The 27,766-nt window shown below is 49.2% G+C and overlaps 1 protein-coding gene across 1 annotated transcript in view; it reads left to right on the forward strand.

The window, feature by feature from the left end:
• The first annotated feature begins 18,078 nt into the window (after positions 1 to 18,078).
• Positions 18,079 to 27,766, forward strand: part of NWD1 (NACHT and WD repeat domain containing 1) — a 66,395-nt gene continuing 56,707 nt past the window's right edge. Inside the window, exons 1-4 of the mRNA XM_047094524.1 lie at positions 18,079 to 18,176; positions 18,315 to 18,349; positions 22,567 to 22,652; positions 24,028 to 24,144. Of these exons, the coding sequence (XP_046950480.1) occupies positions 18,079 to 18,176; positions 18,315 to 18,349; positions 22,567 to 22,652; positions 24,028 to 24,144 (336 nt within the window). The remainder of the gene's footprint in view (positions 18,177 to 18,314; positions 18,350 to 22,566; positions 22,653 to 24,027; positions 24,145 to 27,766) is intronic.

Consider the following 27,766-nt stretch of genomic DNA (forward strand, 5'->3'; position numbering starts at 1 on the left):
GACGTTGAGGATATACAGATAGCGCACGCACACACACACACACACACACACACACAGAAAGCACATGAAAAGATGCTCAACATCCTTAGCCATCCAGGAAATGGGTGGGAAGATACCCAGTTCGCATTCTCTAGGATGGTTAAATTAAAAACACTGCCCGGGGCGCCTGGGTGGCTCAGTTGGTTAAGCGTCCGACTTCGGCTCGGGTCTTGATCTCATGGCTTGTGAGTTCGAGCCCTACGTCAGGCTCTGTGCTGACAGCTCGAAGCCTAGAGGCTGCTTCGGATTCTGTCTCTCTCTGCCCCCCCCCCCAACTCGCACACTGTCCCTTTCTATCAAATATAAATAAACATTTAAATTTATATATATATATATATATATATATATATATATATATATATATATAAAAGACTGCCCATACTAAGTACTGGCGAGGATGTGTGGAGCAAGAGGAACGCTCATATTCCACAGGTGGGAGTGTAAAATGGCGGGAGTGTAAAATGGCGTGGCCACTTTGGTAGACAGTGGCAGTTTCTTCAAAAATAGGGTGTTCACTTGTCATATAACCCAGCTGTTCTACTCAGGTGCTTGCCCGGGAGCAATGAAAATATGTACATGTCCCTACAAAGACATGTACACCAACATTCATAGCGGCTTTGTAATAGCCCCAAACTGGAAACAACAAACAAACGTCCATCAAAAGCTGAGTGGACGAGGGGCGTCTGGGTGGCTCAGTCAGTTAAGCACCCAACTCTTGATTTTGGCTCAGGTCACAATCTCACAGTTTGTGGGGTCGAGCCCCACATCAGGCTCTGTGCTGACAGTGCGGAGCGGAGCCTGCTTGGGATTCTCTCTCTCTCTCTCTCTCTCTCTCTGCCCCTCCCCTGTTCACACTCTTGAGTTCTATTTCTCTCTCAAAATAAATAAACTTTTTTTTTCAAAAAAAGAACACACTATGAGTCCATTTAAATAAAATTTAGAAAAGGCAAATTAACTTAGAGTAACAGGCTGATCAATGGGTGCTTGGGGAGACGAGGACTAGAAGGGGAAGGTGGGAGGAAGGGGGAAGAAGCAGGCAGAAACTAGGCGATGGGAATCTTAACAATCCTGACTGTAGTGATGGCTTCGCAGGTCTATATGTGCATTACAACTTATCAAACTCTACGCTTTAAATATGCGCAGTTTATTGTATGTCAATTCTATCTCAGCAAAGGTGTAAAAACTTTTCTAATAAAAAAGGAAAAACTCCTGGGCGCCATGGGTGGGGCAGTCGGTTGAGCGTCCAACTCTTAATTTCAGCTCAGGTCTTGATCCCAGGGTCGTGGGATCGAGCCCCACATCGGGATTCTCTGTCTCTGTCTCTCTCTCTGTCCCTCCCCGCCTCTCTCTCTATTTAAAAAAAAAAAAAAAAAAAAAAAAAAGGAAGGAAGGAAGAAAAAACTCCATAAAAAATTGGGCAAAAAATCTGAACAGACAGTTCACCAAAGAGAATATATGGATGGCAAGTAATCACATGAAATACACCTTAAAACAACAAAATACCACTGCATATCTGTTAGAGGCTGAATCGTGTCCCCCCAGAATTCATAAGTTGAAACCCCAATCCCCAGTACCTCAGAACATAACCGTATTTGGAGATAAGGTCTTTAAAGAGGTGATTAAGTGAAAATGAGCTCTTTGGGTGGGCCCTACTCCAATACGACTGGGGTCCTTATAAGAAGAGGGGATTAGGACACAGACACGGGCAGAGAAAAGACCATATGAGGGCCCAGGGAGAAGATGGCCATCTACAAGCAATGAAGAGGCCTCAGAAGAAAACACACGTTGCTGCCGATGCCTTTGTCTTGGACCCGGAGCTGTCAGAGCTGTAAGAAAATGCATTTCTCTTATTTAAGCCACTCTGTCGTTATGGCAGCCGTAGCAGGTTAATACGATACGGCTTAGAATGGATAAGATAATAGCTAACAATGCCAGGTGCTGGTAAGGATTTGGAGCACCTGGAACGCTAGCCGAGTGCCGGCCAGAAACAGCTGGGTGGTCTCATGGGAAATGAAACACCGTTCGCCATATAATGCCGCAAGCGAAACATAAAGTCGTGTTCGCCCAGGAAATGTTTAAAATGGCTGTTTTCAAAAACCGGAAACATCCCACGTGTCCTGCAGCCGGCGAGTGGGTGAACATCACACGATGGAATACTACTCAGCGATGAAAAGGAACCGACTGCTGATACACACAGCGATGAGGCTGAGTCTCAGAGGCATTTGGTGAGCGAATGCAGTCAGCCTCGGACTACATCCTGTGTGCTCTCATTACAGGATGTGTTAGGAAGAATGGACTGATAGGGGCCGAAAACAGATCAGTGGGTGCCAGGGCTGGGGAGTAGAAGAGGCGGTCTTCGAAGGGGCCAGGAGAACGGGGCGGGGATAGGATGGTTCCGTATCTTGACCATGGTGGGGAATCCACAACCGTCTGTCTTTGCCAAAGCTGAAAGAAAAAACGGAATCGGCCGTGTAGCTTCTCAGACCCGTCCACACCCTGGCTTTTCATCCGCGGGGCGTGTGGCCTTGGGCGAGGAGCTCCCCTTCTCTGAGCCTCAGTTTCGTCTCAGGGTGACTAGCAGGAAGGTCTGGAGCCGGATTCCCAAGGCCAGCTTTGCAATTCCCCTGAGCACCTCTCCTTGGGCTCATCTAGCACCTGCTGGGTGTTGGTGATAAGCTGGCTGCCCGCCAGGGAGCACCAATGTGCTAGGATCTCATTTTATGAGAGAACAAACTGTACCAAAATAGCCTTCCAGCCTATTTTGGGAAGGGGGTGGGTAGGCCACTCTCTGGCTGCGGGATGATTGGCGGGGGAGGCTGAGGCTGCCGCCCCTTGTAGGTGTAAGAACTCTCAAGCCCAGGCGCTCAAGCCCAGCCTAATTTTAGCTGCAGGAGTCATGCTCTGTGGTTTCCTGGGTCTTGGCTTCAAAGAAACGTCCTGTGATTATCATCACCATCACCACCATCATCATTATCATTATCATTATTACTGTCACTATGGTAAAATACACAACATCAAGTTCTCCATCTTAACCATTTTTAAATGCATGGTCCTGTGGCATAAAATACAGTTGCACTGCTGTACTGTCCTGTACAACCATGGCCAGCCGTCCCCAGAACCTTTTCATCTTCCCAAACGGAAACTGTCCCATTGAACCCTACCTCCCCCTCCCCCTCCCCCAGCCCTTTTTTTTTAAGTTCATTTGTTTATTTTGAGACAGCACGAGTGGGGAGAGGGAGAGAGGGAAAGAGAGAGAGAGAGAATCCCAAGCAGACTCCACGCTGTCAGCGCAGAGCCCGACTCGGGGCTCGATCCCACAAACCGCGAGATCATGGATGACCTGAGCTGAGATCAAGAGTCGGACAGTTAACCGATGAGCCCCCCCCAGGCGCCCCCGGGTTGTTTCTGCTTTTTGGCCATTGCAGATAGTGCTGCTATAAACATGTGTTTGAACACCTGTTCTCCGTTCTTTGGGTCATACACCTGGGAGTGGAATTTCTGGGTCATAGATTTTTACAACCTAATCTTGGAAAGGACATTCCATCACCCCACCTCCCTTCTAAGTGGCCCATTTAACCAGTTTTGACAAATGTATACACCCACATGATCACCCCCATAATCAAGATAGGGAACATTTTTTCCATCATCTAAAAAGTTTCCTTGTGTATTCTTTCAGCTATATACTGAGATGAATATCGAGAAGTAGAATTTCGGGATCATACGGTGATCACAGATGTAATCGTCTGAGGAACCACATTCTATCACTTCCTTTGTCTCCTATTCTGTTCGTGAAAAGCGAATCCCAAGTCCTCTACACCCGAGGGTAGGGGTTATACAAAAGTGCAAATACGAGGGACCACCCTAGGAACCGCCCACTCTGTCATGAGCAAATCCAAGCCCAGACCGCATCTGGGAATTTCCATGAAGCGCTCACAACATGCCAAGCAGGGATTTTACAAGCGGTTTGTTTTTGAGGTGGGTTGTTCCTCCCGTTTTATAGGAACACTTTCGGGCTCGGTGGCAAAGTGACTTGCCCGCGGTCACGCAGAGCTCCCGGTGGGGCGGACTCAGGACCCAGGTCTATCTCATTCCAACCCCTTGGCTTTTTCTCTTGACACTTCACATCTCTGAGTCTGTTTAGGGAAGCATAGGATGTATGCATGGGAAGAATGTAGGAGAGTCTCTGATGTTAAGAAGGAAGGGCAAACTACCAGTAGCTAACCTGAGACACGGGCGGTTACGAGTGCATGTACCTTGCACTTTCTGGTGGGTACCTGCCCAGAGGCATCTGGGAAAAGTCCCAGCTCAATTAGTGGAGGAAAAGAAGGTTTAATTGGGCCCACAGAAGCCAGCCAAGAGGTCAAAGCGAAGGCACAAAGATAGGATGTTGGCAGGCCTGTGAGTTCGGGTTTTGTTCCTAACTTCCCACGTGACCCTTGGTGAACCCCTCCTTGTTACGTGAAAACGTTGGACTAGGTCATAGGCAGGTAAACCGTGGCCCCCGGGCCAAATCTGGCCCACTGCTAGGGCTTGTAAATACAGTTTTATTGGCATGTGGCCATACTCCTTTGTTGACATACCCTTTATGGCCTTTCCAGCTGCAACAGCAGAATTGAGTCCTTACGACAGAGACCATCTGGCCCGCACGGCTGAAAATATGGACTCTCTGATTTTTCACAGGAAAAGTTGGCCAACCCCCCTGGACTGGATGATTTTTTTTTTTTTTTTAAGTAAGCCCCACGTCCAGCACGGAGCCCAGTGTGGGGCTTGAACGCGTGATCCCGAGATCAAGACCTGAACTGACATTAAGAGTCAGATGCTCAACTGACTGAGCCACCCAGGTGCCCTGGATAATTTTTTTTTCTTTAATTTTTGAGAGACAGAGCGTGAGCGGGGGAAGGGCAGAAAGCGAGGGAGACACAGACTCGGAAGCAGGCTCCAGGCTCCGAGCTGTCAGCACAGAGCCCGACGCGGGGCTCGAACTCACAAACCTCGAGATCATGACCTGAGCCGAAGTCGGGAGCTTAACCAACTGAGCCACCCGGGTGCCCCAGCCCCTGGATGATTTTTAATACTCTTTCTAACTCTAAAAATGTGACAATCCATGGAAGAAATGAACAATACAATTAGGTAAAGCCGAGAGAGCTGTATCGAAGTCTGTACCACACTACAAATAAACATCTCATCATCCCCTGTGGTCACATTTTCTCAGTAAGAGCAAACCATAATCAGGTGTTTTAAGTTAGGCTGCGATAACAAATTACCATGGACTAGGGGTCTTAACAGACATCACTCATAGTTTTGGAGGCTGGGAAGTTCAAGATCAAGGTGCCGACAGACGTGGCGTCTGGTGAGGGCTCTCTACCTGGTTTGTGGACACCCACTTTCTCCTTGTATCCTCACACGGTGGGGAGCAGAGAGATCCTGTGTCTTCTCCTCTTTGTCTAAGGGCATTAATCTCATCATGAGGGCTCTACTCTCAGGATCTAATCTAACCCTAATCACCTCCCGAAGGCCCCACCTCCAGATACCATTACATTGGGAATTAGGATGTCAACATATGTACTTTTTGTGGGGCGGGGGGACACAAATATTGAATCTATAAATCAGAAGGAAGTGCCATGGGGGGATTCAGAGGGATCACAGAGGGTGAAGGAGGGCTTCCTGGAGGAGAGAGATTTGTCTGGGGCCTTAAAATACCCAGGGAGGGTTAAAAGATGTCAGGAAAAGTGTTCCAGATGGAGACCACAGCACAGACGTAGGCTGGGGTGTGGGAGCGTTTGGAAAACACGTACCCCAGGAATCTCTGGCTGGACTGGTTGAGAAGACATACGCATGCTCCCCTGCCCCGCCAGGTGTTGTAGATTCCCTCCTGGCTGACCCATCCCCCATTGTGTTTGTGGTCTAGCATCTCACTGCGATTGTCCCTTCCGTGGGTTACACAAGAGTCCTCTAGGATGTGCCTCTGCTGCCGAAAATGTTAGGAAATGATTACTAAAAAGTCTTTGTGGGAGTAAGGCAGACAGACTCAGACTGGGAGAAGCAGGGCATCCTATAAGGGCCTAGGCAAGGAGCTGAAAGGTTCTGGCACTGCCCCCATTAATCAGTTAGCTGTCGCTGCATAATACAACACCCCAAATTGTAGCAGCTTCAAACTGCAAATACTTCCTATCTCACATGGTTTCCAAACATCAGGAATCCCAGAGTGGCTTAGCTGGGCGGTTCGGGCTCAGTCTCTCTCAGAGAAGCAGCACCTGGAAAGCCTAACTTCAGATGGAGAATGGACCTCCAAGAACATTCCTGTACCTCTTCCAGGCTCTTTGTTGGCTGATGGATACAGGCTTCCGTTGTCGAGAGAGTGCCCGAGATGGAAACCACAGTCTCGTATAACCTCCTACCACTTCTGCCCTATTCTACTGGTCACACAGACCAACCTTGGGGCAGTGTGGGAGAAGGCTCACATAAAAGTGTGCCTCAGGGAGGCGGAGATTATCAGGGGCCATCTTAGAGGCCCCATGAAAACTATGTAGCTCTGGGTATCCCCGAACCACCCTTAGCCTCAGTTTCTCTTGCCCACCGTGGAAAAAGGCTTTGTGCGCCACTAAGCTTAAAAGATCCATACAGGCATTCCTCCTTGCAGTGTTCTTAGCTTGTTCCCCTTTATCTGAAAGCCAAAAATATACAAACCGAAGGACATATTGGTTCAGGGTACCTAATTAAGTGGTCAAACCGTCATATAAACTAAGAGATTGTGAACACAAGATACAAGATCAAGACCGCCCTTTGTCAGGAGAGGGAGAGAGATAGCCAGGAGGGGTGCAGGGAGCTTTCAAATATTGGAAATATTCTATTTCTTAAGCTAGATCAAGGTCGCCTGCTTTGGTATGACCCTCGAGCTAAGAATGGATTCACATTTTTTTTAAACAGTTGGGGGGGGGAGGAAGACTGTTTCATGATATGTGGAAATTCTTTGCAATTCAAATTTCAGTGTCCAGAAATAGTCTTACTGGCACACATTTGTGCCCATTTGTTTAGGTATCGTCTGTGGCTGCTTTCGAGCTACAGTGACAAAGCTGATTAGTGGAACCAGAGACGATCTGAATTGCAAAGCTGAAGATATTTACTATCTGGCCCTTTATAGAAAAAGTCTGTGGGGCACCTAGGTGGCTCAGTTGGTTGAGCGTCCCACTTTGGCTCAGGTCACGATCTCTTGGTCCGTGAGTTCAAGCCCCACATCCGGCTCTGTGCTGCTGGCTCAGAGCCTGGAGCCTGCTTCGGATTCTGTGTCTCCCTCTCTCTCTGCCCCTCCCCTGCTGGTACTCTGTCTCTCAAAAATAAATAAACGTTAAAAAAAATTTTTTTTGTTTAAAAGAAAAAGTTTGCTAGATGGTGGGTCTGTGGGTATCTATTTTGTTATTTCCTGTAGTCTATATCTGAATTTGTTATATGTAATATTGAACCTCATCGAATGATTTGCAATTCCTAGAATACAGCACGTTCTCTCGTCCCTGGGCATTTGCATGTGTGATCATCTTCAAGGGAGGTTCCTTCTTCCAGCTTCTGGTGGCTCCATCACTCCAATCTCTGCCTTCATTGTCACGTAGCCTTTTCCTCCTCTCTGTCCATGCCTCCTCTTATACTGGATGCTTGTCGTTGGGTTTAGAGCCCATCCAGGTAATCCAAAACGATCTCATCTTGAGATCCTTAACTTAATCACACTTGCAAAGACTCTTTTCCAAATAAGATCGCACTAGCAGTCTCTAGGGGTTAGGACCTGACTATATCTTTTTGGCAGCCACCATTCAGCCCTCAACAGTTGGCTACCCTAATAGCTATCCGTCTGTCTGGCACTCTGAGTGGACCTTCTACATTGATTGTAACATCATGCATTGGTCGTCGGGAAAATATTAGTTCACTGGTTATGAAGAGGCTTTCGGATTTCATTATTCAATATCAGAAAGTCCCATTCGTTAATATCACTGCCAATGTTATCAGAAAAGCCTTTCTTTAAGTATCAGAAAGCAGTTAAGATCACGGCGACAGATGCAGATTTTCCAAAATTCTTATTTTCCTTGGAAAGCTTGAATTCTATCATTGGCAACAGAACTGAGTTGTTTTCCTTGGATTGACAGCCTCATTTTGTTCATTTTTAAGAAAACGTCTGCCAAACAGCCAAGTCTGAATCATGGTTGGTCAGATATTTCAAATGAAAATGATGTTCCCTGAAAAAAGACCCCAACATTCATTCGTTCCATTGCTCTTCCCTGGAGATGGCCATTGAACTTAACTCTCAGAAGGGCTTTATATACACTCGCCCCTTATGGTAGAAATTGTGTCCCCCTAAAAGGTATCTTCAAGTCCCAACAATCTTCAGTACTTAGGAGTGTGACTTTATTTAGAGACTGGGTCTTGGCACGTGACATCAAGTTAAGATGAGACCACCAGGCTGCGCCCTAATCCAATATAACTGATATCTGGGATCCTCGCCTAGAACCTTCAGAGGGAGCGTGGCCATGCTGACAATTTCATTTCAATTTCTGGCCTCCAGAACTGTGAGAGAATCCATCTCGATTGATTTAAGCCACTCTTTCGTGGGACTTTGTTATGACAGCCCCAGGAAGCCAACCCACCAGCCATGATGTAACCTGGTATCCAGCCAGCTCTGTGTCTCAGTCTGCTTGGGATGCTATAACAAAATACCAAAGGCTGGGCGGCTTAAACAAAAGACATTTATTTCTCACAGTGTGGAGGCTGGAAGTCCAAGGTCAAGGTGCCGGTAGATTTGGGATCTTGTCAAGGCTCAATTCCTTGCTTATAGTCACCTTCTCACATGGCTTCTCCTCTCTGTTTTCCTCTTCTTATAAGGACTCTAATCTTAAGGAGATGGCCCCACCCTCTTGACCCAATAATCTAAATCACCTCCCAAAGGCCCTATTTCCAAATATCATCACCGTGATGGTTACTTTTAGGTATCAGCTTGACTGGGCTAAGGGATTCCCAGATAGCTGGTCAAATATGATTTCTGGGGGTGTCTGGGATGGTATCTCTGGAAGAGATTAGCATTTGCGTCGATGAACTGAGTCAGGCAGATGATCCTCCCCAGTGCCCGGTGGGGGGAGGGGTGGGCAGACATCATCCAATCTGTCAAGGGCCCTAATAGAACCAAAAGGAAGGACAAATCCCCTCTCTTTGTTAGAGTCAAGATGTATATACATCTTCTGCCCCTGGACATTGGCACTCCTGGTCCTTGGGCTTCTGGACTCAGATTGGAACTTACACCTTCAGCCCCCTGATTCTCAGGTCTCAGGACTCACACAGAATAGGAGATCGGATAAATAAATAACAGCCCATCCACTCAGTAGAATTCTAGGTAGCCATTAAAATGAATGAACTAGATCTCCAGGAGACTGCCATGAAAAGGCGTCTGTGTTGTATTATTATGTGACAAAAGCAAGGAGCCAAAGACAGTGTTAAAACAGAAAAAAAACGTTTTCCCCACATTTGTTTATGTGTGCATAATAAAAGGACAGTTCATAGTGGTGATCTGTTGAAGGATCTCTGGGTTTCCATGGAGATGGTGGGTCTCCTTTGCTGGGAATCCTAGATCCAGGTGGGGTGTGGGGGGCAGTTGTCATGGTTTTGTTTAATGATATGGTGGCCGTGAAAAAATCCCAACAGGGAGCCATATGGCCAACCTCATTCTTTAACAACCAGATGTGAGTAAAACCCACTGTTGTGGCTTGAATTACATCTCCCCAAAGTTCATAGGATGAAGTCCTAACCCCAGTACTGCAGAACGTGCCCTTATTTGGAGAGAGAGCCTTTAAAGAGATGATCAAATTCAGGGGTGCCTGGGTGGCTCAGTTGGTGAAGCATCTGACTTTGGCTCAGGTCATGATCTCACGGTTTGTGGGTTCGAGCCCCACGTCGGGCTCGGTGCTGACAGCTCGGAGCCTGGAGCCTGCTTCCGATTCTGTGTCTCCCTCTCTCTGCCCCTCCCCTGCTCACACTCTGTCTCTCTCTCTCAGAAATAAACATTAAAAAAAATTAAAGGCAAAGACTTTTGTTCGTGCATCTTTCAGATTTTTTTAATTATAAAAATAATACAGTCTGGTTGTTAAAAATGGAAACTACAGAGACGTGCATAAAGAAAAAAAAAAAGAGAGAGGGAGAAAAAGAGACTTTTCTCACCTACAACCCACCTCCCAAAGGTAGTCACTCTGAACAGTCCTTTTAATCTGTACATGTAAACACTCAGAAAGTGACAGGTGTGCTTGCCATATTCTCTTCTGTATGCAGGTGAGTGTCTCTTTAGTAACATAATTATACCTTTGGTTTTTCCTTAGATGGTTGAATATCAGAGTATTGTCTAACTTTGAGCTGCTTTAAAAAATTTTTTTAATGTTTATTTATTTTTTTGAGAGACAGAGAGAGCGCTAGTGGGGGAAGGGCAGAGAGAGAAAGAGAGAGAATCCAAAGCAGGTTCTACACCGTCAGTGCAAAGCTCCATGCGGGGCTCGAACTCATGAACTGTGAGATCATGACCCGAGCCAAAGTTGGAAACTCAACCAACTGAGCCACCCAGGTGCCCCTTGACTTGGAGCTTCTTAGCCAGGACCTCACTGGCCCTGCTCCAATCGAGGGCAGGAGGAATTAGGAGTTCTACAGACTGCCTGGGACTGCAGGCAAAATTATGTGTACACATCATTTTCTAGGAGGGGGTCCAGAACTGTCATCGAGGATGTTAAAAGTGTGGTCTGCAACCCTTGAGAAACTTACCGAACCAGTGGGTGAAAATGAGGCCAATTGTCGATTTCCATTGGGCAGTTATTCTGAACCCTCCTGTAATTCGAAATACAGATGATAAGGGGACCTGAGTTCAAACACCCACCCAGTTACTGCACACAGCTACTAGCTGTGTGACCAGGGCCTCAGCTTCCACTGTAATAATTTTTTTTTTCCTATTTAAATCCATTTTTTTTTAATTGAGGTAAAATTCACATAACAGAAAAGAAATAACTTTAGGGGCACCTGGCTGGCTCAGTTGGTGGAGTGTGCGATTCTTTAAAAAAAATTTTTAACGTTTATTTATTTATTTATTATTTTTTTTAATGTTTATTTATTTTTGAGACAGAGAGACAGAGCATGAATGGGGGAGGGTCAGAGAGAGAGGGAGACACAGAATCCGAAGCAGGCTCCAGGCTCTGAGCTGTCAGCACAGAGCCCGCCGCAGGGCTCGAACCCACGGACCGTGAGATCATGACCTGAGCCGAAGTCGGACGCTCAACCGACTGAGCCACCCAGGCGCCCCACGTTTATTTATTTTTAAGAGACAGGAAGAAACAGAACACAAGCGGGGGAGGGACAGAGAGAGAAGGAGACACAGAATCCGAAGCAGCCTCCAGGCTCCGAGCTGTCAGCACAGAGCCCGACGCGGGGCTTGATCGTGACCTGAGCTGAGGTCAGACGCTTAACCGACTTGAGCCACCCAGGCGCCCCTCTTTTTTTTTTTTTTTTTTTTTTTAATTTTGAGTGCGCGATTCTTGATCTCTGGGTTGTGAGTTCGAGCTCCACGTTGGGTATGGAGATTGCTTACAAAGAAAAATCTTAAAAATAAATAAATAATTGTAAAGTGCACGATTCGGCAGCATTTCATATGTTCACCATGTCGGGCAGCTATCATTTCTATCTAGTTCCAGAACGTGTCCATCACCCCAAACGCTACGCGGCCCTTTGCCACTGGCGTCTTTCACTCAGCGTATAATGTCTTCGAGCTTCTTCCACGCGGTAGCACGTGTCAGTGTTTCCTTCCTTTCTCCGGCAGGGTAACATTTCATTGTGTGGATTTATCACATTTTGTCTATCCGTTTGCCTTTTGAGGGACATTTGGGGTGTCTGCATATTTGGCTATTTTGATCAGCGCTGCTCTGAACCTCCTTGTACAGGATTTGTTTGAACGCCTGCGTTCACTTCCCTTGGGTCTCTACCTAGGAATGGGAATGCCAGATCACATGGTCATTCCGCGTTTAACTTTCCAAGGAAATGCCAAGCTGTTTCCCACAGCTGCTACGTCATTTTACATTCCCACCAGTAGTGCATGAGGGTTCCAACTCTTCCGCAGCCTTGCCAATACTTGTTATTTTCTTTGTTGATTATCGATGACCTAGTCGGTGCGAGGTGGTATCTTGCTGTGGTTTTGATTTACAGATGCATAATATTTTCAAGTAGTATTTTATAAAAACAAAATCCATGCAAAAGATCTGTGCTCGAACAAATCATCAAAATCTTTTTATTTTTTATTTATTTTTTATTTTTTTTATTTTATTTTTTATTTTTTATTGTAGCACAGGCTCCTTGCTGCCTGTGCAGAACCTGACGAGGGGCTCCAACTCAGAAACTGTGAGACGGTGACCCGAGCCGAAATCAAGAGTCTGACGCTTAACTGACTGAGCCATCCAGGCGCCCCACAAATCATCAAAATCTTAATGAAAATAGGATCCAACCCTGCATTTACATACTCACCTCACTTGCCTCACTCTGTTTTAAATTGTGATATTTCAGGGTGCCTGGGTGGCTCAGTCAGTTAAACAACTGACTTTTTAGCTCAGGTCATGATCTCCCAGTTGGTGAGTTCAAGCCCCACATCCGGCTCTCTGTTGTCAGTCCACAGCCTGCTTTGCACCTTCTGTCTCCTCCTCTCTCTGCACCACCCCCTCTCTTTCTTGCTGTCTCTCAAAAACAAATAAAAATTTGTCTAAAAAGGTAAAACAAAATTGTGAGATTTCATTCATTGTGGATTTTGTTGCCTTGATTTTATTTTTTCGATATTGCTTTAAAATTTTACTTACACTTTTGTCACCATAAAAAATGACAAAATATTATTTATTTCTATTGCTTTTTTTTGTGCCCTCCCCCCAAAACGCCGCACCCCAGACCAGCCAACACGTCTCTTGCTTCCTCCTCATTCCGTTCTGCCCAGCATTCCAGCGGCTTCTGCCCGTTCCGCGGCAACTCCCACGCTGACCTCCAGGGGGCGCAGCTTCCCCGCGCGTCCTCAGCCAAGGCATCTCCTTCCAGGCCTAGAGTTTGAGCTGATTTATTAACATCTCCCGGCTCCGTACCTCTTTCTTAAGGTGGGAATGATATCGTTAGGCAAAGAAGGTATGAAAATGCCCTCGCTTATGGCTCAGCCCCTACCCAACACATAATATCCAACACGATTGTAATCATTTTTTTGTTTTTGTTTATTTTCATTTATTCTGAGAGAGACTAAGTGTGAGCAGGGGAGAAGCAGAGAGAGAGGGAGAGAAAGAATCCCAAGCAGCGTCCGCACTCAGTGCAGAGCCCGATGCAGGGCTGGGACTCACCAACTGTGAGACCCCCACTCCAGCCGAAATCAAGAGTCGGCTGCTCAACCAACTTAGCCACCCGGGCACCCCACGTAATGGTAATTATAACTTTTCCCTAAGAACAGGTATGGAAGAATATGTTACACTTTTACTGCACAGAATTTCAAACCCCAAAGTAGGCAGAATGGTATCATGAACCGAGAGCCCCAGATCCAACTCCTATCACCCCCTGGCCAGCCCCACCCCATCCACCTTTTCATCTGGGATTATTATTTCAAAGTTAATCCCAGTCATTCTAGAAATCTTACTGTTCTATAAAATATTTTATTGCGCATCCCCAAAAGATAAAGACATTCTTTTTTTAAAAACACCTTATACCATGATACCATTAGTTCACTTCAAAAATGTTGCCAAGGGGTGTCTGGGTGGCTCAGTTGGTTAAGCAGGTGACTCTTGGTTCCGGCTCAGGTCATGATCTCCGAGTTCGTGAGTTCAAGCCCCGTGTCGGGCTCTGTGCCGACAGCTCGGAGCCTGGATCCTGCTTTGGATTCTGTGTCCCGCTTTCTCTCTGCTCCTCCCCCATTCGTGCTCTCTCTCTCTCTCTCTCTGTGTCAAAAATAAATATTGAAAAAAAAATAAAACTGGGGCACCTGGGTGGCTCAGTCGGTTAAGCTTCCGACTTTGGCTCAGGTCATGATCTCATGGTCTGGATCGTGAGTTCAAGCCCCGCATTGGGCTCTGTGCTGACACCCTGCTTTGGATTCTGTGACTCCCTCTCTCTCTGTCCCTTCCCCTTCTTCTCTCTCTCAAAAATAAATACACATTAAAAAATAACGTAAAAAAAATGTTGCCAAGAATTCTTTAAAACCTACAGATTCCAATGTAGCTGACAAACGTTGAGGTTTGAGGCTCGGACCTGTCACTCCCTTGCCAAGGGACCTCGGGCAAATTGTTGAGCTTCTCCGAAGCCTGTTTTCATCCTTGGTAAACCAGGGTAGCGAAATGAAGGTCCCGGTTCCCCGGGGAGAACTGGAGACAGTATGTTATATTAGCACCTGAAGCTAAGAGGTCCTCAAAGTATAATAACATGATGATGGTACCATGAATATAGTAACATGACAGAGCAGTGGTTCTCAACCAGAGGGTGGAGGCGGGGATTCTGGTCCCCAGGGGACACTTGGCAATGTCAGGAGACATTTTCGGTTGTCATGATCGGGAGAGGTTGGTGCCATTTGCGTCTAGTTGGTGGAGGCCAGGGATGTGGCTCAGCACCCCTGTGAGCTTCCCGTGTGAAATCTGAAATCAGCCCCGATACTTGGAGGGGAGGGAGAGACCAAAGAAAAGCCGGCCACTTCAGATGGGTGGGCGGCAGGTTTGATAAGCAAGGGAGCTTGCAAGGCTTGTCTTCAGTGGCCACAGATGAGTTGATCGTCACACCTGCCAGCCAGAATCTTAACATTTACAGAGCGGCCTTAACTGGGTTCAGTCTCGTGCGCAGTCCAGATGGTCCTAACACCACATCACTATCTCAAGGCTGTGTCCTTGGGGAGCATCTCGTGCGGGGAAGGCCAGCGGAGTGAACACTCCAAGGACAGGGGAGGGGGAGCCTCCACTTGCCCAGGTCCAGCTGGTGGGTCAAACCTGCAGTCACGTGTTCCTGATGGCCTCCTCCGACACGCACACCCCCACCACAACAGGTGCTCTGGCCCCCAATATTAGCAGGGCTGAGACTGAGAAACCCTGCTCCAGAGACTTGGATTGCATGAACACTTGCTGGGACATTGACATTGGGCACTTTGGTTTCTGACTCCACCACTTGTTGGGTGAGACTGGAAATAATAGTAATTAATCCCGGCTAACATTTCATGTGCATGCCCTGTGCATGCCCCAGGCATGGTGCTAGGCTCACTGTGTAAGCGAATTTCATTGTTTTACCAACCCTGGAGATTGTTAAGAAAACTTAAGCCCAGAGAGGCCAAGCGGCCCGTGCACAGGGCTTCACCTATCTGGGCCTCGTTTTTTTTTTCATCAGTGGGACAGGATGATAATATCTGCTTCTCGGGCACACTGCCCATGCAAGATGCCAACCAGCTGGCACCTCATGGACCCTTAACAAATGGCCTCTGCTATGATGAGTGTATTAGCCCGGCACACAACGGTTAACCATCAAGTCTGGCTGAGTGCCCAGCTAAGCCAGGGCCCGAGAGCCACACAATTTCTTTCATTATCCCAGTTGCTGGGTGAATTGGCAGGGAGAGACCTGGGAAGTACCTAAGACAAAAGTTACTAGGATTGCCGGGGGCTTGTCTTCCGGGCAGTGCTGCGCCCAGAAAACTCTCTTCTCCAGCCTGCTTCCTCAGAGGATTTTAAATCAGCCCTGCCACCACCAGCAAGAGTGAGAGGGAGGCCAGAGCTCCCGAGGAAAACCAGAAGGTAGGCACCGCAAGGTGTCCCTCCTGGGGGAATCCAGGCTTGCTCGATTGCCTGCAGTGACTAATAGAAGTCAAGGAAGATGGACAGTTGTGGATGAGCCCGTTGATGTGACAGTGATTTAGTGAGCACCTGCCGTGTGCCAAGCATTCTGACCTTGGCAGACAAGTCTTTGCACTTATGGAACGCGTGTTCTTATGGAGAGACAAGCAGTAAACAAGCAAGAAGAAACCTATCAGCTGGTGGTGAGTACCATGCAGAGAATTAAAATAGGGCAGTGGCAGGGGCGCCTGGGTGGCTCAGTCGGTTAAGCATCCGACTCCTGCTCTCAGCTTGGGTCATGATCTCACGGTTGGTGAGTTCGAGCCCCACATCGGGCTCTGCGCTGTCATCACAGAGCCTGCTTGGGATTCTCTCTCCCTCTGTCTCTGCCTCTCCCCTGCTCATGCGCTCTCTCTTTGTCTCCCTCTCAAAATAAATAAATAAACATTTTAAAAAATAGGGTGATGGCATTGGGAGTGACTTAGGGAGGGAGGTCACTGAGCAATGTGATGGTCAGGGAGAGCCTCTCAGGTGTGGCATGTAAGCTGAGGTGTGGGTGGCAAGAAAGGATTCAGATTGGGGAGTTCAGGTGCAGCATGTGCAAAGGCCCTGAGGCTGCAGTAAAGCTGGTTGTCTTAGACCAGGGGTTCTCAACTAAGCATGATTCTGCCCCCAAGTAGACATTGGCAATGTCTGGAGATATTTTTGATTGTCACAGCTTTGGCGGGGGGGGGGGGGGGTGCCGCTGCTGGTATCCACTGAGTAGAGGCCAGGATGTTCTCAACATCCTACAATGCACAGGATGGCCCCCACTGCAAAGAATGATCTGGCGCCAGATGCCAGTAGTGCTGATGTTGCAAAAGTCTGGGCTCCAGGAATAGAAAGAAAGCCTAGTGTGAGGGTCAAGGTCAAAACCTTCCAATACTCCTGTAGATGTGAGGAGGTGGTAAGTAAGGGCACAAGGCCACATGCTGGGGTGGGGTAGAGTCCAAGGGGCCTATTGGAGACTGAGATAAATGGAGGAAGGAACAGAGATTTGGGGGAGGCAAATTCAAGGTCAGGGGATTGGTGAGGAGGTGATAGGGACAAACCTAGATGGACCCTGGGGTCCAGAGCTGGGGCCTGGGTGAGGTCAGCAGAGTGCAACTAAATCAGAGGGCCTGGGTGGGTCATGGGAAGGTGGCTGGATGGCCAGGCTGGCTCTGAGGGTCCCTGGAGGAGAAGGGACCAGACCAACACTCACTCCCCGACCGGACCCTTCCAGGCTAGTGAAAAAGTTCTTGCTCTGCTCCTCAGTTTTCCTCATTTGTGAAATGGTGACAGTCAATTATGTTATAACATTTTTCAGGTCTGTGCAGGAAAAGTTAATTCAACAGGCCTGGGTTGTCCACATTCTGGACATGAAAGGTTTGGCCCTTGACCGGCTCCCAAGAAGTGGCCTCTAGGCCCTTGGAATGTCTTGCCTGATGGGGGTGTGTTTGTTCAGCTGGGGGCCTTGGAATATACCAGAGAGTCTGTGCTAATGATGCAATTTCTGGTGGGGGGCCTTGGGTCACGTGGTGCCAGCTCTGGAGGGGCTCTGGAGGTCAGCCATGTCTGTGTGACCGATGCCCAGTAAAAACCTGGGCACCTAGGCTCAGCTGCACTTCCCAGGCTGGCAACCCTCCGAGCCTGCTGTCACACGTCGTCACCGTGAGAGTTAAGCGCCACTCTCACAGCCCTGCTGGGGGCGGACACTGGAGGCCCGAGCCTGGTGTCCCTTGGATGCTGCCCCGCACGCCTCTTTCCTTGGCTGACCTTGATCCGTGTCCTTTCATTGTGCTGCCCCATAACCATGAAAACAGCTTTTCCGAATTCTGTGAGTGCTTCTAGCAAACCCTCACCTCTGAGGGTGGTCTCGGGGACCCCTGAAAGGCAGACTTTTCTCCTAAGTGGACAAGGCAGAGAAGGGAAGTTGAGGCAGAGAGGAAAAGATACTGCAAAAGCTCCGGCTATTTGGTTGAACCGATACCAGAATTTCTGAAACGCCCGTATGTAGAGTGGGGACTGGACGTTCAAGCACCCAAATGCCTCGCTTGCGTCGGGTGCATCACGGGTACGTTGGGCATTCCTTTTGCTTTTCAGGCACATCACGCTTCCTTGTGTGCTATCCCGAGTGGACTGCCTCTCTCTCCTCACCCCAGCTCGCCTTCGAGTAGCTGTCACTCCCACTTCACGGATGGTGCGGCCAGTGTCCCAGGAAAGAGGCCACTTGCTTAACTTCTCCAGGACAGCGATGGACGGACAAGCATTCCCACCAGACCCATGGACTCCCAGGTATACGTTCCTTCTGCCTGTGGTTTGTTAATATCGAGAGGTGGGTGGGCAGGACTCAGATCACCAGGGTGTTTTCAATAATGAGAAGGTCTTTCCCTGGTCCTAGAGGCCATGTTTTTGGTTAATCTTTCCCCCCAGCTTTATTGACAGATCATCAGCGTGTATAACACCGTGTAAGTTTAAGGTGCCCGACGTGTTGATTTTGATGCACTTGTATCTTGCACGATGGTTACCGCAGTAACGTTAGGTAACACCTCCAGCATGCACATAATTACTGTTTCTTTTTAGTGGTGAGCACCTTCAAGACCTATGCTGTTGGCAACTTTCAAGTATATAATACAGTATTATTAACTGTAATCACCGTGCTGTGCATTAGATTCCCTAGGTCGGTCTTATTCGTCTTCTAACTGGAAGTTTGTAATCTTTTGACTGACAGCACCCCATTCCCCCCACCCCCTTTCCCTCGTAACCGTCTCTCTGTTTCTGGGAGTTTGGCTTTTTTTAGATTCCACATAGAAGTGAGATCTTACGGCACTTGTCTTTCTCTGTCTGGCTTATTTCACTTAGCACAACGCCCTCAAGGTCTATTCATGTTGTCACAAGTGGTGGGTTTTTTTTTTTTATTATTTCAAAGAGCACATCTCAGTTTGATATGGGCTGGTCCTGAGCCGCCCCTGGAGACGTGCTAGTCTCCCTTCTTATCTGCGAGAGCTGTCTCCACGCCTCCCGCAGGCGAGGAGATCTGGCTAGAGTGGATTTAAAGCTGATTTCTGAGGTTCTCGGCACTGCTGACATTGGGGGAACAGATCATTTTCTCTGGCGGGGGCTGTCGTGTGCATTCTATCTAGGGTGCTGAGCGATGTCCCTCGTCTCTACCCACTGGGCACCAGCAGCCCCCACCTCCCCCCGGCCGTGACAACCAAAATGTCTCCAGGCATTGCAAGTGTCTCCTGAGAAGCAGAATATTCCCCAGTTGAGAACTGCTTGTTTAAGCGGTACACCCAGCGCCCGGACCTCTTTGGAGGGGACAGTGAGCGCAGGATGAGGTGGGGGTTCCACTCAGTGTTTGTCCTTCTGGCCTGACCAGCCAGGACCGGCAGGGCTCCCAGCCCCTGACAGTTTCCCTCTGCACACCTGGGCCCAGGCTCAACTTTCACGGAGCCCCAGGGGACCTAGGTGTTCCAGAGGCTGGCTGGTCCCCAGGTCCCCATGCTGGGCTCCAGGAAACCATAGTTGCTGTGGTGACTGCTGAGCTCTTGGGGTGAGGAACCAGCTGGTTGAGGGGCAAAAGATTCCAGTGCCTGGAACAGCCAACCACATCCAGGGGCCGCCGTCTCCCCATTAGTGCTTGCAGACTGAGCAGAGGCGGCTTCAGCTCCCCAGGGGGGCCGGAGGGGACGGGGGGCTGCGGGGCGCTGAGGGGGTGAGACCGATACCCCTCTCCAGATGGCCCTGCCCGGCTGTCCTCCCAAGAAGGCCACCTAGCCTCTGGCTTGAGGTCTCTGAATCCCAGGCCCTTCCCTGGGGAAGGGTCATCCAGGCAGACAGGCAGCATGAGCGTGGGTCCCCTCAGCCCGGGCACCCGCCGGCGGCTTCTCCAGGGTCTGGCAGGCCCCCTCCCGGCGCCTCGGTCCAGCAGTGTGGCCGTCTTCATCAGCGCCGCGATCTCAGGTAAAGGGCCGGGAAAGGCTGGGGGGCTAGAGGCAAGCAGGTACTCTTGGGGAGGGGCGAGGTGGCCAGGGCCTGGCTCGAGGGCTCCTCTAGGAGACCTGGATAAGAATGCAGCCTGGCCAGCAGCCCACGTGGGAACCAATGAGAAGGAGCCTCCTAGACCCTCTGTTTCCTCCTCGATAATCCAGGCTGAGACCCTGACTTGACAGGCTTGCTCCGAGTGGCAAATCTTATCGCAACTAACATTTATGATGAAGGTACGATGCGCTATGCGCCAGGCTTCAAAAGCGTAAGAGGGGCGCCTGGGTGGCTCAGTCGGCTAAGCGTCCGACTTCGGCTCCGGTCACAATCTCGCGGTTCGAGGGTTCGAGACCCGCGTCGGGCTCTGCGCGGACAGCTCAGAGCCTGGAGCCTGCTTTGGAGTCTGGGTCTCCCTCGCTCTCTGCCCCTCCCCCGTGTGCGCTCTGTGTCTCTCTCTCTCTTGAAAATAAACAAGCATTAAAAAAATTAGAAAAAAATTTGAAAGTGTAAGAGCCTTGCCACCGCCCCCAAGACTTGCATGACCCGACTCTCCTCACCTCCCATCTTGATCTTATATGGCCCTTCCCCACATCCGCATGCTGTAGTCACGCTGGGCTCCAACGGGTCTTGGAACCCTTGAAGCCCCAGGCCCGATAAACCGGAGTCATTTCCGTGCTTATTTAATGGGTGGCTTCCCTAAGCAGAGCCGCGAGCTCTGTGGGGGCAAAGACTACGTAAAGTAGTGTGTTGGCAAATATTTAACAGCCCGTGCCCCCCCAAATCTAAACAAGACAACATGAAATGAAAAGCACCACCGATTTGTGCTGTCCGCCAATTTCCATTGTGTGACTCCTCCCGCCGGGTCAATTTCCAGCCGCCGCCGTGACTTCTCTGAATGCGGAGTCAGGCAGAGATGTGGCGGTCATTCGCCGTTCTCTAAGATTTCCCCGATACAAAATCAATAGCCAGGACCAAATGCAAGAACAGAGCTCACAGGCAAATGCCAAAAAATAATTAGGAAGTTCGTTAAGCGCCTGACCCCTGATTTCAGCTCAGGTCATGACCTCACGGCTCGTGCGTTCCAGCCCCGCGTCGGGCTCTGCGCTGAGCGGGTGCAGAGCCTGCTTGGGATTCTCTCTCTCTCTCTGCCCCCTCCCCCGCTTGCTCTCTATCTCTCCCTCAAAATAAATAAAAATAAACTTAAAAATTAGGAAGAGATGAGTTTTGAGGATTTGCCGTCTCTGCTCTTTCCATCGTAAGTTTAGATCATTGGATTTTTCGCGATGGCCGCGTTAACGACTGGTTTACAAAGATTCCTGGAGATTTTAGCAGTCGCGCCCCCCCCCCCCCCCAGCCAGTAGGACTGCGTCATCCATGTATGTCTTGCTTGTCACTGTGCCCCGGATGCTTAGCAAGGTTCTAAGCAGAAAGCAACTTCCTAATAAAACCTCCGTGGGCAGATGTAAATGACCCGTGGGAAGGATTAGACAGGCACGGGAAGGGCATGGGGTAGGAGGCAGACCCAAGGCTGACACCCAGGGATTGGGCAACCTCTTCATGCCAGTGGCTTTGGGAGCCCTTCCCTGAACACTCCAATGACCTCCCCCTGACCAGGTGGAGAGGACCAATGTTTCTTCAACATCTGTCTCGCACAAGGTGCTTTTACTTGTAAGATTCAATAGCTCGACCAACGCCTACTAAGCACTTGGGTGGAGTGCTAAGAAACCAGCCATGACCAAGATGAGCAGAGGCGCTTGACTTTGGGCAGCTCGCAGCCTTGCAAGGTAGAAGCATCACCCCCGTTTTACAGAGCGGGAAACTGAGGATGGCCTGCCCCTTGGCTTCAGACCGCACAGTGAAGTCAGGGTCACCGAAAGGTCTCAGGGTCCAGGTTTTACCCTCGGTAGGGCTGCCGGAGTCTAGCAAAAGTGAAAGACCAGGACACCAGTGAAACGTGCATTTCAGATACACCGTGAATAATCCTCCAGTGTAGGTATTTCCCAAATAGTGCGTGACATGGGACAGACTTAGGCTAACAGATTACTCGTTGTGTATCTGAAATGCAGATTCGACTGGGTTTATCCCATGTGTACCTGTACCCAAACAGTGCAAGGAACAGGATATACTTGAGCTATTAAGTTTTTCACTGTTTACTGAAGTGCAAATTCAGCTGGGCATCCTGTATTTTATCTGGCGACCCCAGGCTAGGGGGACCAATCATTCTGGTTAGCGGAGATGGAGGGGTTTCCTGGGATGTGGGATTTTTAGCACTAAGACCAGGAAAGTCCCTCTTTGGTTTGCCTCATGTCTATTATTATTTTTTTAATGTTTCTTTATTTATTTTCAGAGAGAGAGACAGAGAGGGAGAGAGAGCGTGAACTGAGGAGGGGCAGAGAGAGATTGGGAGACAGAGAATCCCTCCCAGAGAGGGAGACAGGCTCCGCACTGTCAGCACCCAGAGCCCAACGCAGGGCTTGAACTCACGAACTACAAGATCATGACCTGAGCCAGAACCAAGAGTTGGCCGTGTAACCAACTGAGCCACCCAGGCGCCCCTGCCTCGCGCGTTTTTGTATCTTTTAATTAGCCCCGTGGGGCCCCAGCCTTAGTGGGGGCAAACGAGGCTGAAAGCACAGCCGTGGGGCAAGAATGGGTCCTGGGTTCCTCCAACTGATGTCCTCTGCGCTCTTCCTTGCAGATATGGACGCCGAGAGAGAAGCCCTACAGAGCACCGCCTACCCCAAAGTTCAGAACTTCTGCCAAAAGCACGGTCTGATGTTCGAGGTAATTGCCCCCTCCCTGCCTCAGTTTCCCCTGCCCTGAAATTAGGGAACAGAGCTGTGCCACCCAGGCTGCCACATAGGACCTTTTGCTCCAGGGAGCTCCATGCTGGTGATGCACCCCGTGGCAATGGAAGTCCTCTAAACAGGCAGGGGAACGGATTGTAGCCACAGGCACCGTGGTTAGAGCAGGAGGTGTGGCAGTGCCCTGGGACCCTGCTCCCTGGGCATGTCCCTTTACTGCCTTTTGTTGTCGGTCTGCCCTGCCCTCCTGGCCCTCCCTGCGCTGGGACAGCTTCAGGGGGAGTCTAAGAGGACCGTGGGGTGTTTGGGGGCACACGGGAGTGGGCTGGGCCTTTTTCGGAAGCAATAATGGTGTGCCTGCCAGGCACGGTCACCGCAGACCCCAAACAGAGTCCCCTATGACTCTTAGCACCAATCTGGGGGTGGGAACGTTGCTACTCACATGTTACCAACAGAGCGTCTTTGGAGTTGACACTGACTCCTTGCCATTTGTGACAGCGATCCATCACATCAAAGGCCCTCTCGATTATAAGACACACCGTGGTTTATATGTCACTAAGAAAGAAACGGTGCTGGGACTCTGCCTGCCATGGATCATGAGACACAGCTCAATGGCAGAGGCTCTAAAAAGGAAAACACACATGCTGAGAACTGATGAAGGGCCTTTCATGTCCAGGCGGGTGCTACGTGACAAACGCTGTAAACAGCGTCGATGCCGGGGTGGGAGACAGCGGCCCGCAGCGCGGAAGGCTCTTGCCCAAGCCTGGTGGCTGACCCTTTTCCCCCTCTGCATTCAGCCACATTCAACACTAGCGTCCTTTTATCCTCGTGTTCCAGTTCGTTAGGAATTTCTGCGTCTTTCCCTCCGGCCGAAAGAAGTTAGGGAGGGAGGGACATTCTGAGTCCCATTCCCCGCCCCCCCTGCCTCCCTATCGCAGCCTTCTGCCGGCTCGGCTTTGCTACCCGAATTGAACCATTCCCCCCGGCCCCCCTCAGGCAAGCAGGCAAAAGTGGACCTCAAGCGTGCGGTTGCTAGGGAGATCCTGCCAAGTCCTATGTCGGCCAAACTAAATACCCTTCGTTGCAAAGAAAGTTCTGAGAACAAGTGTGGACATGTCCTCATGACTGGCCGGCCATCCTGCCGGATGCTCCCCATCTGGGTCTGTCTGATGTCTTTCTCCTGGTTACACTGGGGTAACGGGCTTCATTCAAGTTCTTTCAATTCGTACATCCCCCTTTGGGGTGAGACTGTCAAAAATTATTGAAAGAAACTTTATGCCTTTGTCAAAGGGAATTGAAAAAAAAACTCACCCACTCTGCCACCTCCCTGACAAACCCACGCTTGTGATCTCCAGGTTGTCGATCTCAGGTGGGGTATTCGGAACACTGAGGCCACTGAGCACATGACCACAGAACTCTGCTTGGAGGAACTCGACCGGTGTCGGAAAACATCCACAGGGCCGGCTTTTGTTGTGAGTCTCTTGGGAGGGATGGGTTGGTGCTTACTTCTCATTCCAGCACCAGTACGTGGCCCCTGCTCACTAGCCAAACCCATCAGTGGAGGAGAGATGGTATTTCTGCTCTAGTACCCAATTTCCATAGCCTTCCCATGGCAGACATTGCTAATCGATCACAGTACTCATCTTCCACAGAGCTAGCTGGGATGCAGACATTAGCAGCCAAGTGGAAGCAGCAGGTAGGTTGGAGGGCAGAGGGTTGGAGCCCGAAAGAACCTTGGGATTTGCTCTGGACCTTCCCCCAGCTTTCCCAACTCATGCACTTTTTGCGTGTGGAACCTGGGGATCCTGGAAAACCATACAGAGGATGGAAACCCACAGGATGTCGGGAATTTTTTTCTCCTCTGTGCCTCATGGTGTTGGGAATGGCCTCTGGGGCGCCATCTAGAGCCTGCCTCTGGGAAAACTTCTTCCCATGCCAGGTGGGGTCAATTTTTCCATGTTCCAGGGAATTTTCTCTCTACCCATCCCAACAGCACCCTCTCTGTCACTGAAATAAACCCCAGCTCACGATTAGTGGTTTAGGCTACAATTGGCAAATGTTATTCCACAGTCCTGATTTATCACACCAGCACGTTCCAGATACATTAAATACGACATTTGAGCTCTCAAATCCTAGAGCAGGGGTCGGCCAACTACAGCCTAGGGGGCAAATCCGGCCCATTGCCTGCTTTTGTAAATAAAACTTTATTGGCGCTCAGCCACACTCCTTCATTTGCGTAGCATCCAGGGCCGTTTTCCAGCTACGAACAGAGAGCTGAATACTTGTGACAGAGGCCACCTGGTCTGCGAAGCTGAAAAGATTGACTATCTGACCCTTTACAGAAAAAGTTTGTTGACCTCTGTCCTAAAAGGTAAAGAGGGAAAAAGTCTTGCCCAAGACATCTTAGTCACAAAGAAGCTTTGAACAATTCCAGAAAAATCCTCTGGAACCTCTCCTGAAGATAAAGTAGAATGTAGGAGAGGGTGGTCCCCATTATTAAAGCTGTTTTCTGGGGGCGCCTGGGTGGCTCAGTCAGTTAAGCAGCTGACTCTTGATCTCAGCTCAGGTCTTGATCTCAGGGTTGTGAGTTCAAACCTTACGTTGGGCTCCATGTGAGCCTACTTAAGAAAAATAATTAAATACAATGAAATAAAAACTGTTTGCTAGGGAAATAAAGAGAAATGTATGAGAGCTGCTTGGCTTTAGAATGGCACTGTCTAGGGCGATAACCATGATCCACGTGCCGCAAACTTTAAGGTGAAGAAATTAAAATTGGGGCACCTGGGTGCCTCAGTGGGTTAGGCGTCCGACTTCGGCCCCAAGCATGATCTCACAGTTCGTGAGTTCGAGTCCCGCGTCAGGTTCTGTGCTGACAGCTCAGAGCCTGGAGCCTGCTTCGGATTCTGTGTCTCCTACTCTCTCTGCCCCTCCCTCTCTCTCTCTCAAAAATAAATATTCAAAAAAAAGAAATTAAAATTGAGTTGAATTAAAATTTCAGTCCCTCAGTCCCATTGGCCGCATTGCAGTGACTTAGTAGCCACATGGGGTGGCTGGCCACCATATTGGACAACACAGAGGAGCATACTTCCAACATTGCTGGAGTTTCTAGCGTTGCCTTAGAGATTCGATCTCCCTAAAAGAAACTAAGTAAGACCTGGCCGACACATATGAGAAGCTTTCTTTATTATGTGTTAAGTTTCATGTGGACGGTCCGGCTTGCATTTTCAATCTTTTGCTCTATACCTTTCTTTGTATGTTGGTTCTGCTTTTTTTTTTTCTTCTCCTGTTTTATTGAGATATTTTCTGCCATCCAGCATTGTGTAAGTTTCAGACGTACAGCGTTAATGACTTGACTTACACAAATTGTAAAATGATGACCATAATAAGTTTAATTAATATCCATCATCTTATATAGATACAAAAAAAGAAAAAGAAAAAAATGGTTTATTTATCCTTGTGATGAGAACTTGTAGGATCTACTCTCTTAGCAACTTTCTTTTTTTTCAATTTTTTAAATTAAAAAAAGTTTTTTTAATGTTTATTTTTGAGAGAGAGAGAGAGAGAGAGAGAGAGAATGAGTGTGGGGAAGGGGCAGAGAGAGAGGGAGACAGAATCTGAAGCAGGCTCCAGGCTCTGAGCTGTCGGCACAGAGCCCGACGCGGGGCTCAAACTCACGAACCGCGAGATCATGACCTGAGCCGAAGTCGGACGCTTAACCGACTGAGCCACCCGGGAGCCCCTCTTAGCAATTTCCAAACACACATGCCGCAGTGTTAAGTATGGTCCTCAGGCTGTGCATTGCATCCCTGCTACTTGTTTACCTTATAAGCGGAAGTCTGTGCCCTTCGAGTCCCGATGCTTTAATTATCGTTGCTTAAAATGCATCCTAGTGTTTGGAGGCCTCTACCTTCCCTCTTCATACATTCCCCACCCTCCACCAATCTTCCGATTTCGTTTTCCAAATGAGCCTGATGACTGATCATTTTGTGGCATTTCAAAAAAAAAAAAAAAGAAAAGAAAAACTTTTTTTTTTCCAAAGAAAAATGGGCGATGGGGGCAAAAAGAACTCCAGGAGGAATTCGATTTTGCAACCCCAGGTGCAGGCAGTAAAAGCACAACGCAGCTTCCAGGTGGCATGGGGGACAGGATGACGATCCCTGAGCTTTCCCCAGGCCCAACCGGCCTAGGGACCTTGCTCGTCCTTCCAGAAGGGATCCTTGGGCTGCCGGGGTGACCTCTACCCACTTCCGGCTTTCCTCCCAAACCGAGCATCTCCCCTCTGTCACCCAAGGGTCACGGCATCATTCTCCTTCAGTGGCTTCGCATGGGGGTCTTCCTGTGCAGATCAGGGCTGCACCAGGGGCCCTTGGAGAGGTGTCTCTCTAGCAAATAAGTCATTAGGCGGCACGAATAGCAGGAGTCAACTCCCCGTGGTACTTGCTTTAGAGGCTTAGTTCTCCTGGGCCACCAGCAGCTCCAGCACAGCAGCTCCGGAGAGCTGCTCCTGGTAGGTCCTGGCCTTTTTCCTTCAAGCTCTTCCTGTTCTGACTCTGGTCCCTCAGGCAGGAGAATTTTCCACCCTCTGCCTCCTTCCTAGGATCGGTGGTTTGTGGCTGGCCGGCATCTCCAACTTCTCTCACTGCTCCAAGGCTGGCACTGCGGGAAAGTCCCCTGGAGAGTGGGCTCCTGTTCAACCTCCCTCCATCACAGACTCCATTTATCCAGGTTTCCTGGGTGCACATGCCTGGAATATTCTGGTACAACTCAGTGAAGAGGGGAGGGGTGATTGCTTCCATTTTATGATGAGGAAACTCAAGACTTGAGGCTCGAGGTCCTAGGCCTCCTCTAGCCTAATTCTCTAGCATTGCAGTTTGCACCTTCTGTTGGGGCAGAAAGAGGGGCTCCTGGGGTTCTCAGTATTCGGACCAAAGTCTTAGGGCCACATCACTCCCCACAAAATCTTGCCCACGGAGATGGCCTTATGTTTTACCACTGCCCCTCTTTGTTGGTATTTCAAGTACCTCCCCAACCCCAGCTTTCCTTCTCTGGGCTCTTTACCACACTTCCTGCCACAGGGCCTTTGCACATGCTGTT

The sequence above is a fragment of the Lynx rufus genome, unplaced genomic scaffold, assembly GCF_022079265.1.
Source record: "Lynx rufus isolate CCGP_SWC_20201006 ecotype Redwood Valley unplaced genomic scaffold, mLynRuf1.p SCAF_4, whole genome shotgun sequence".
Classification (NCBI taxonomy): domain Eukaryota; kingdom Metazoa; phylum Chordata; class Mammalia; order Carnivora; family Felidae; genus Lynx; species Lynx rufus.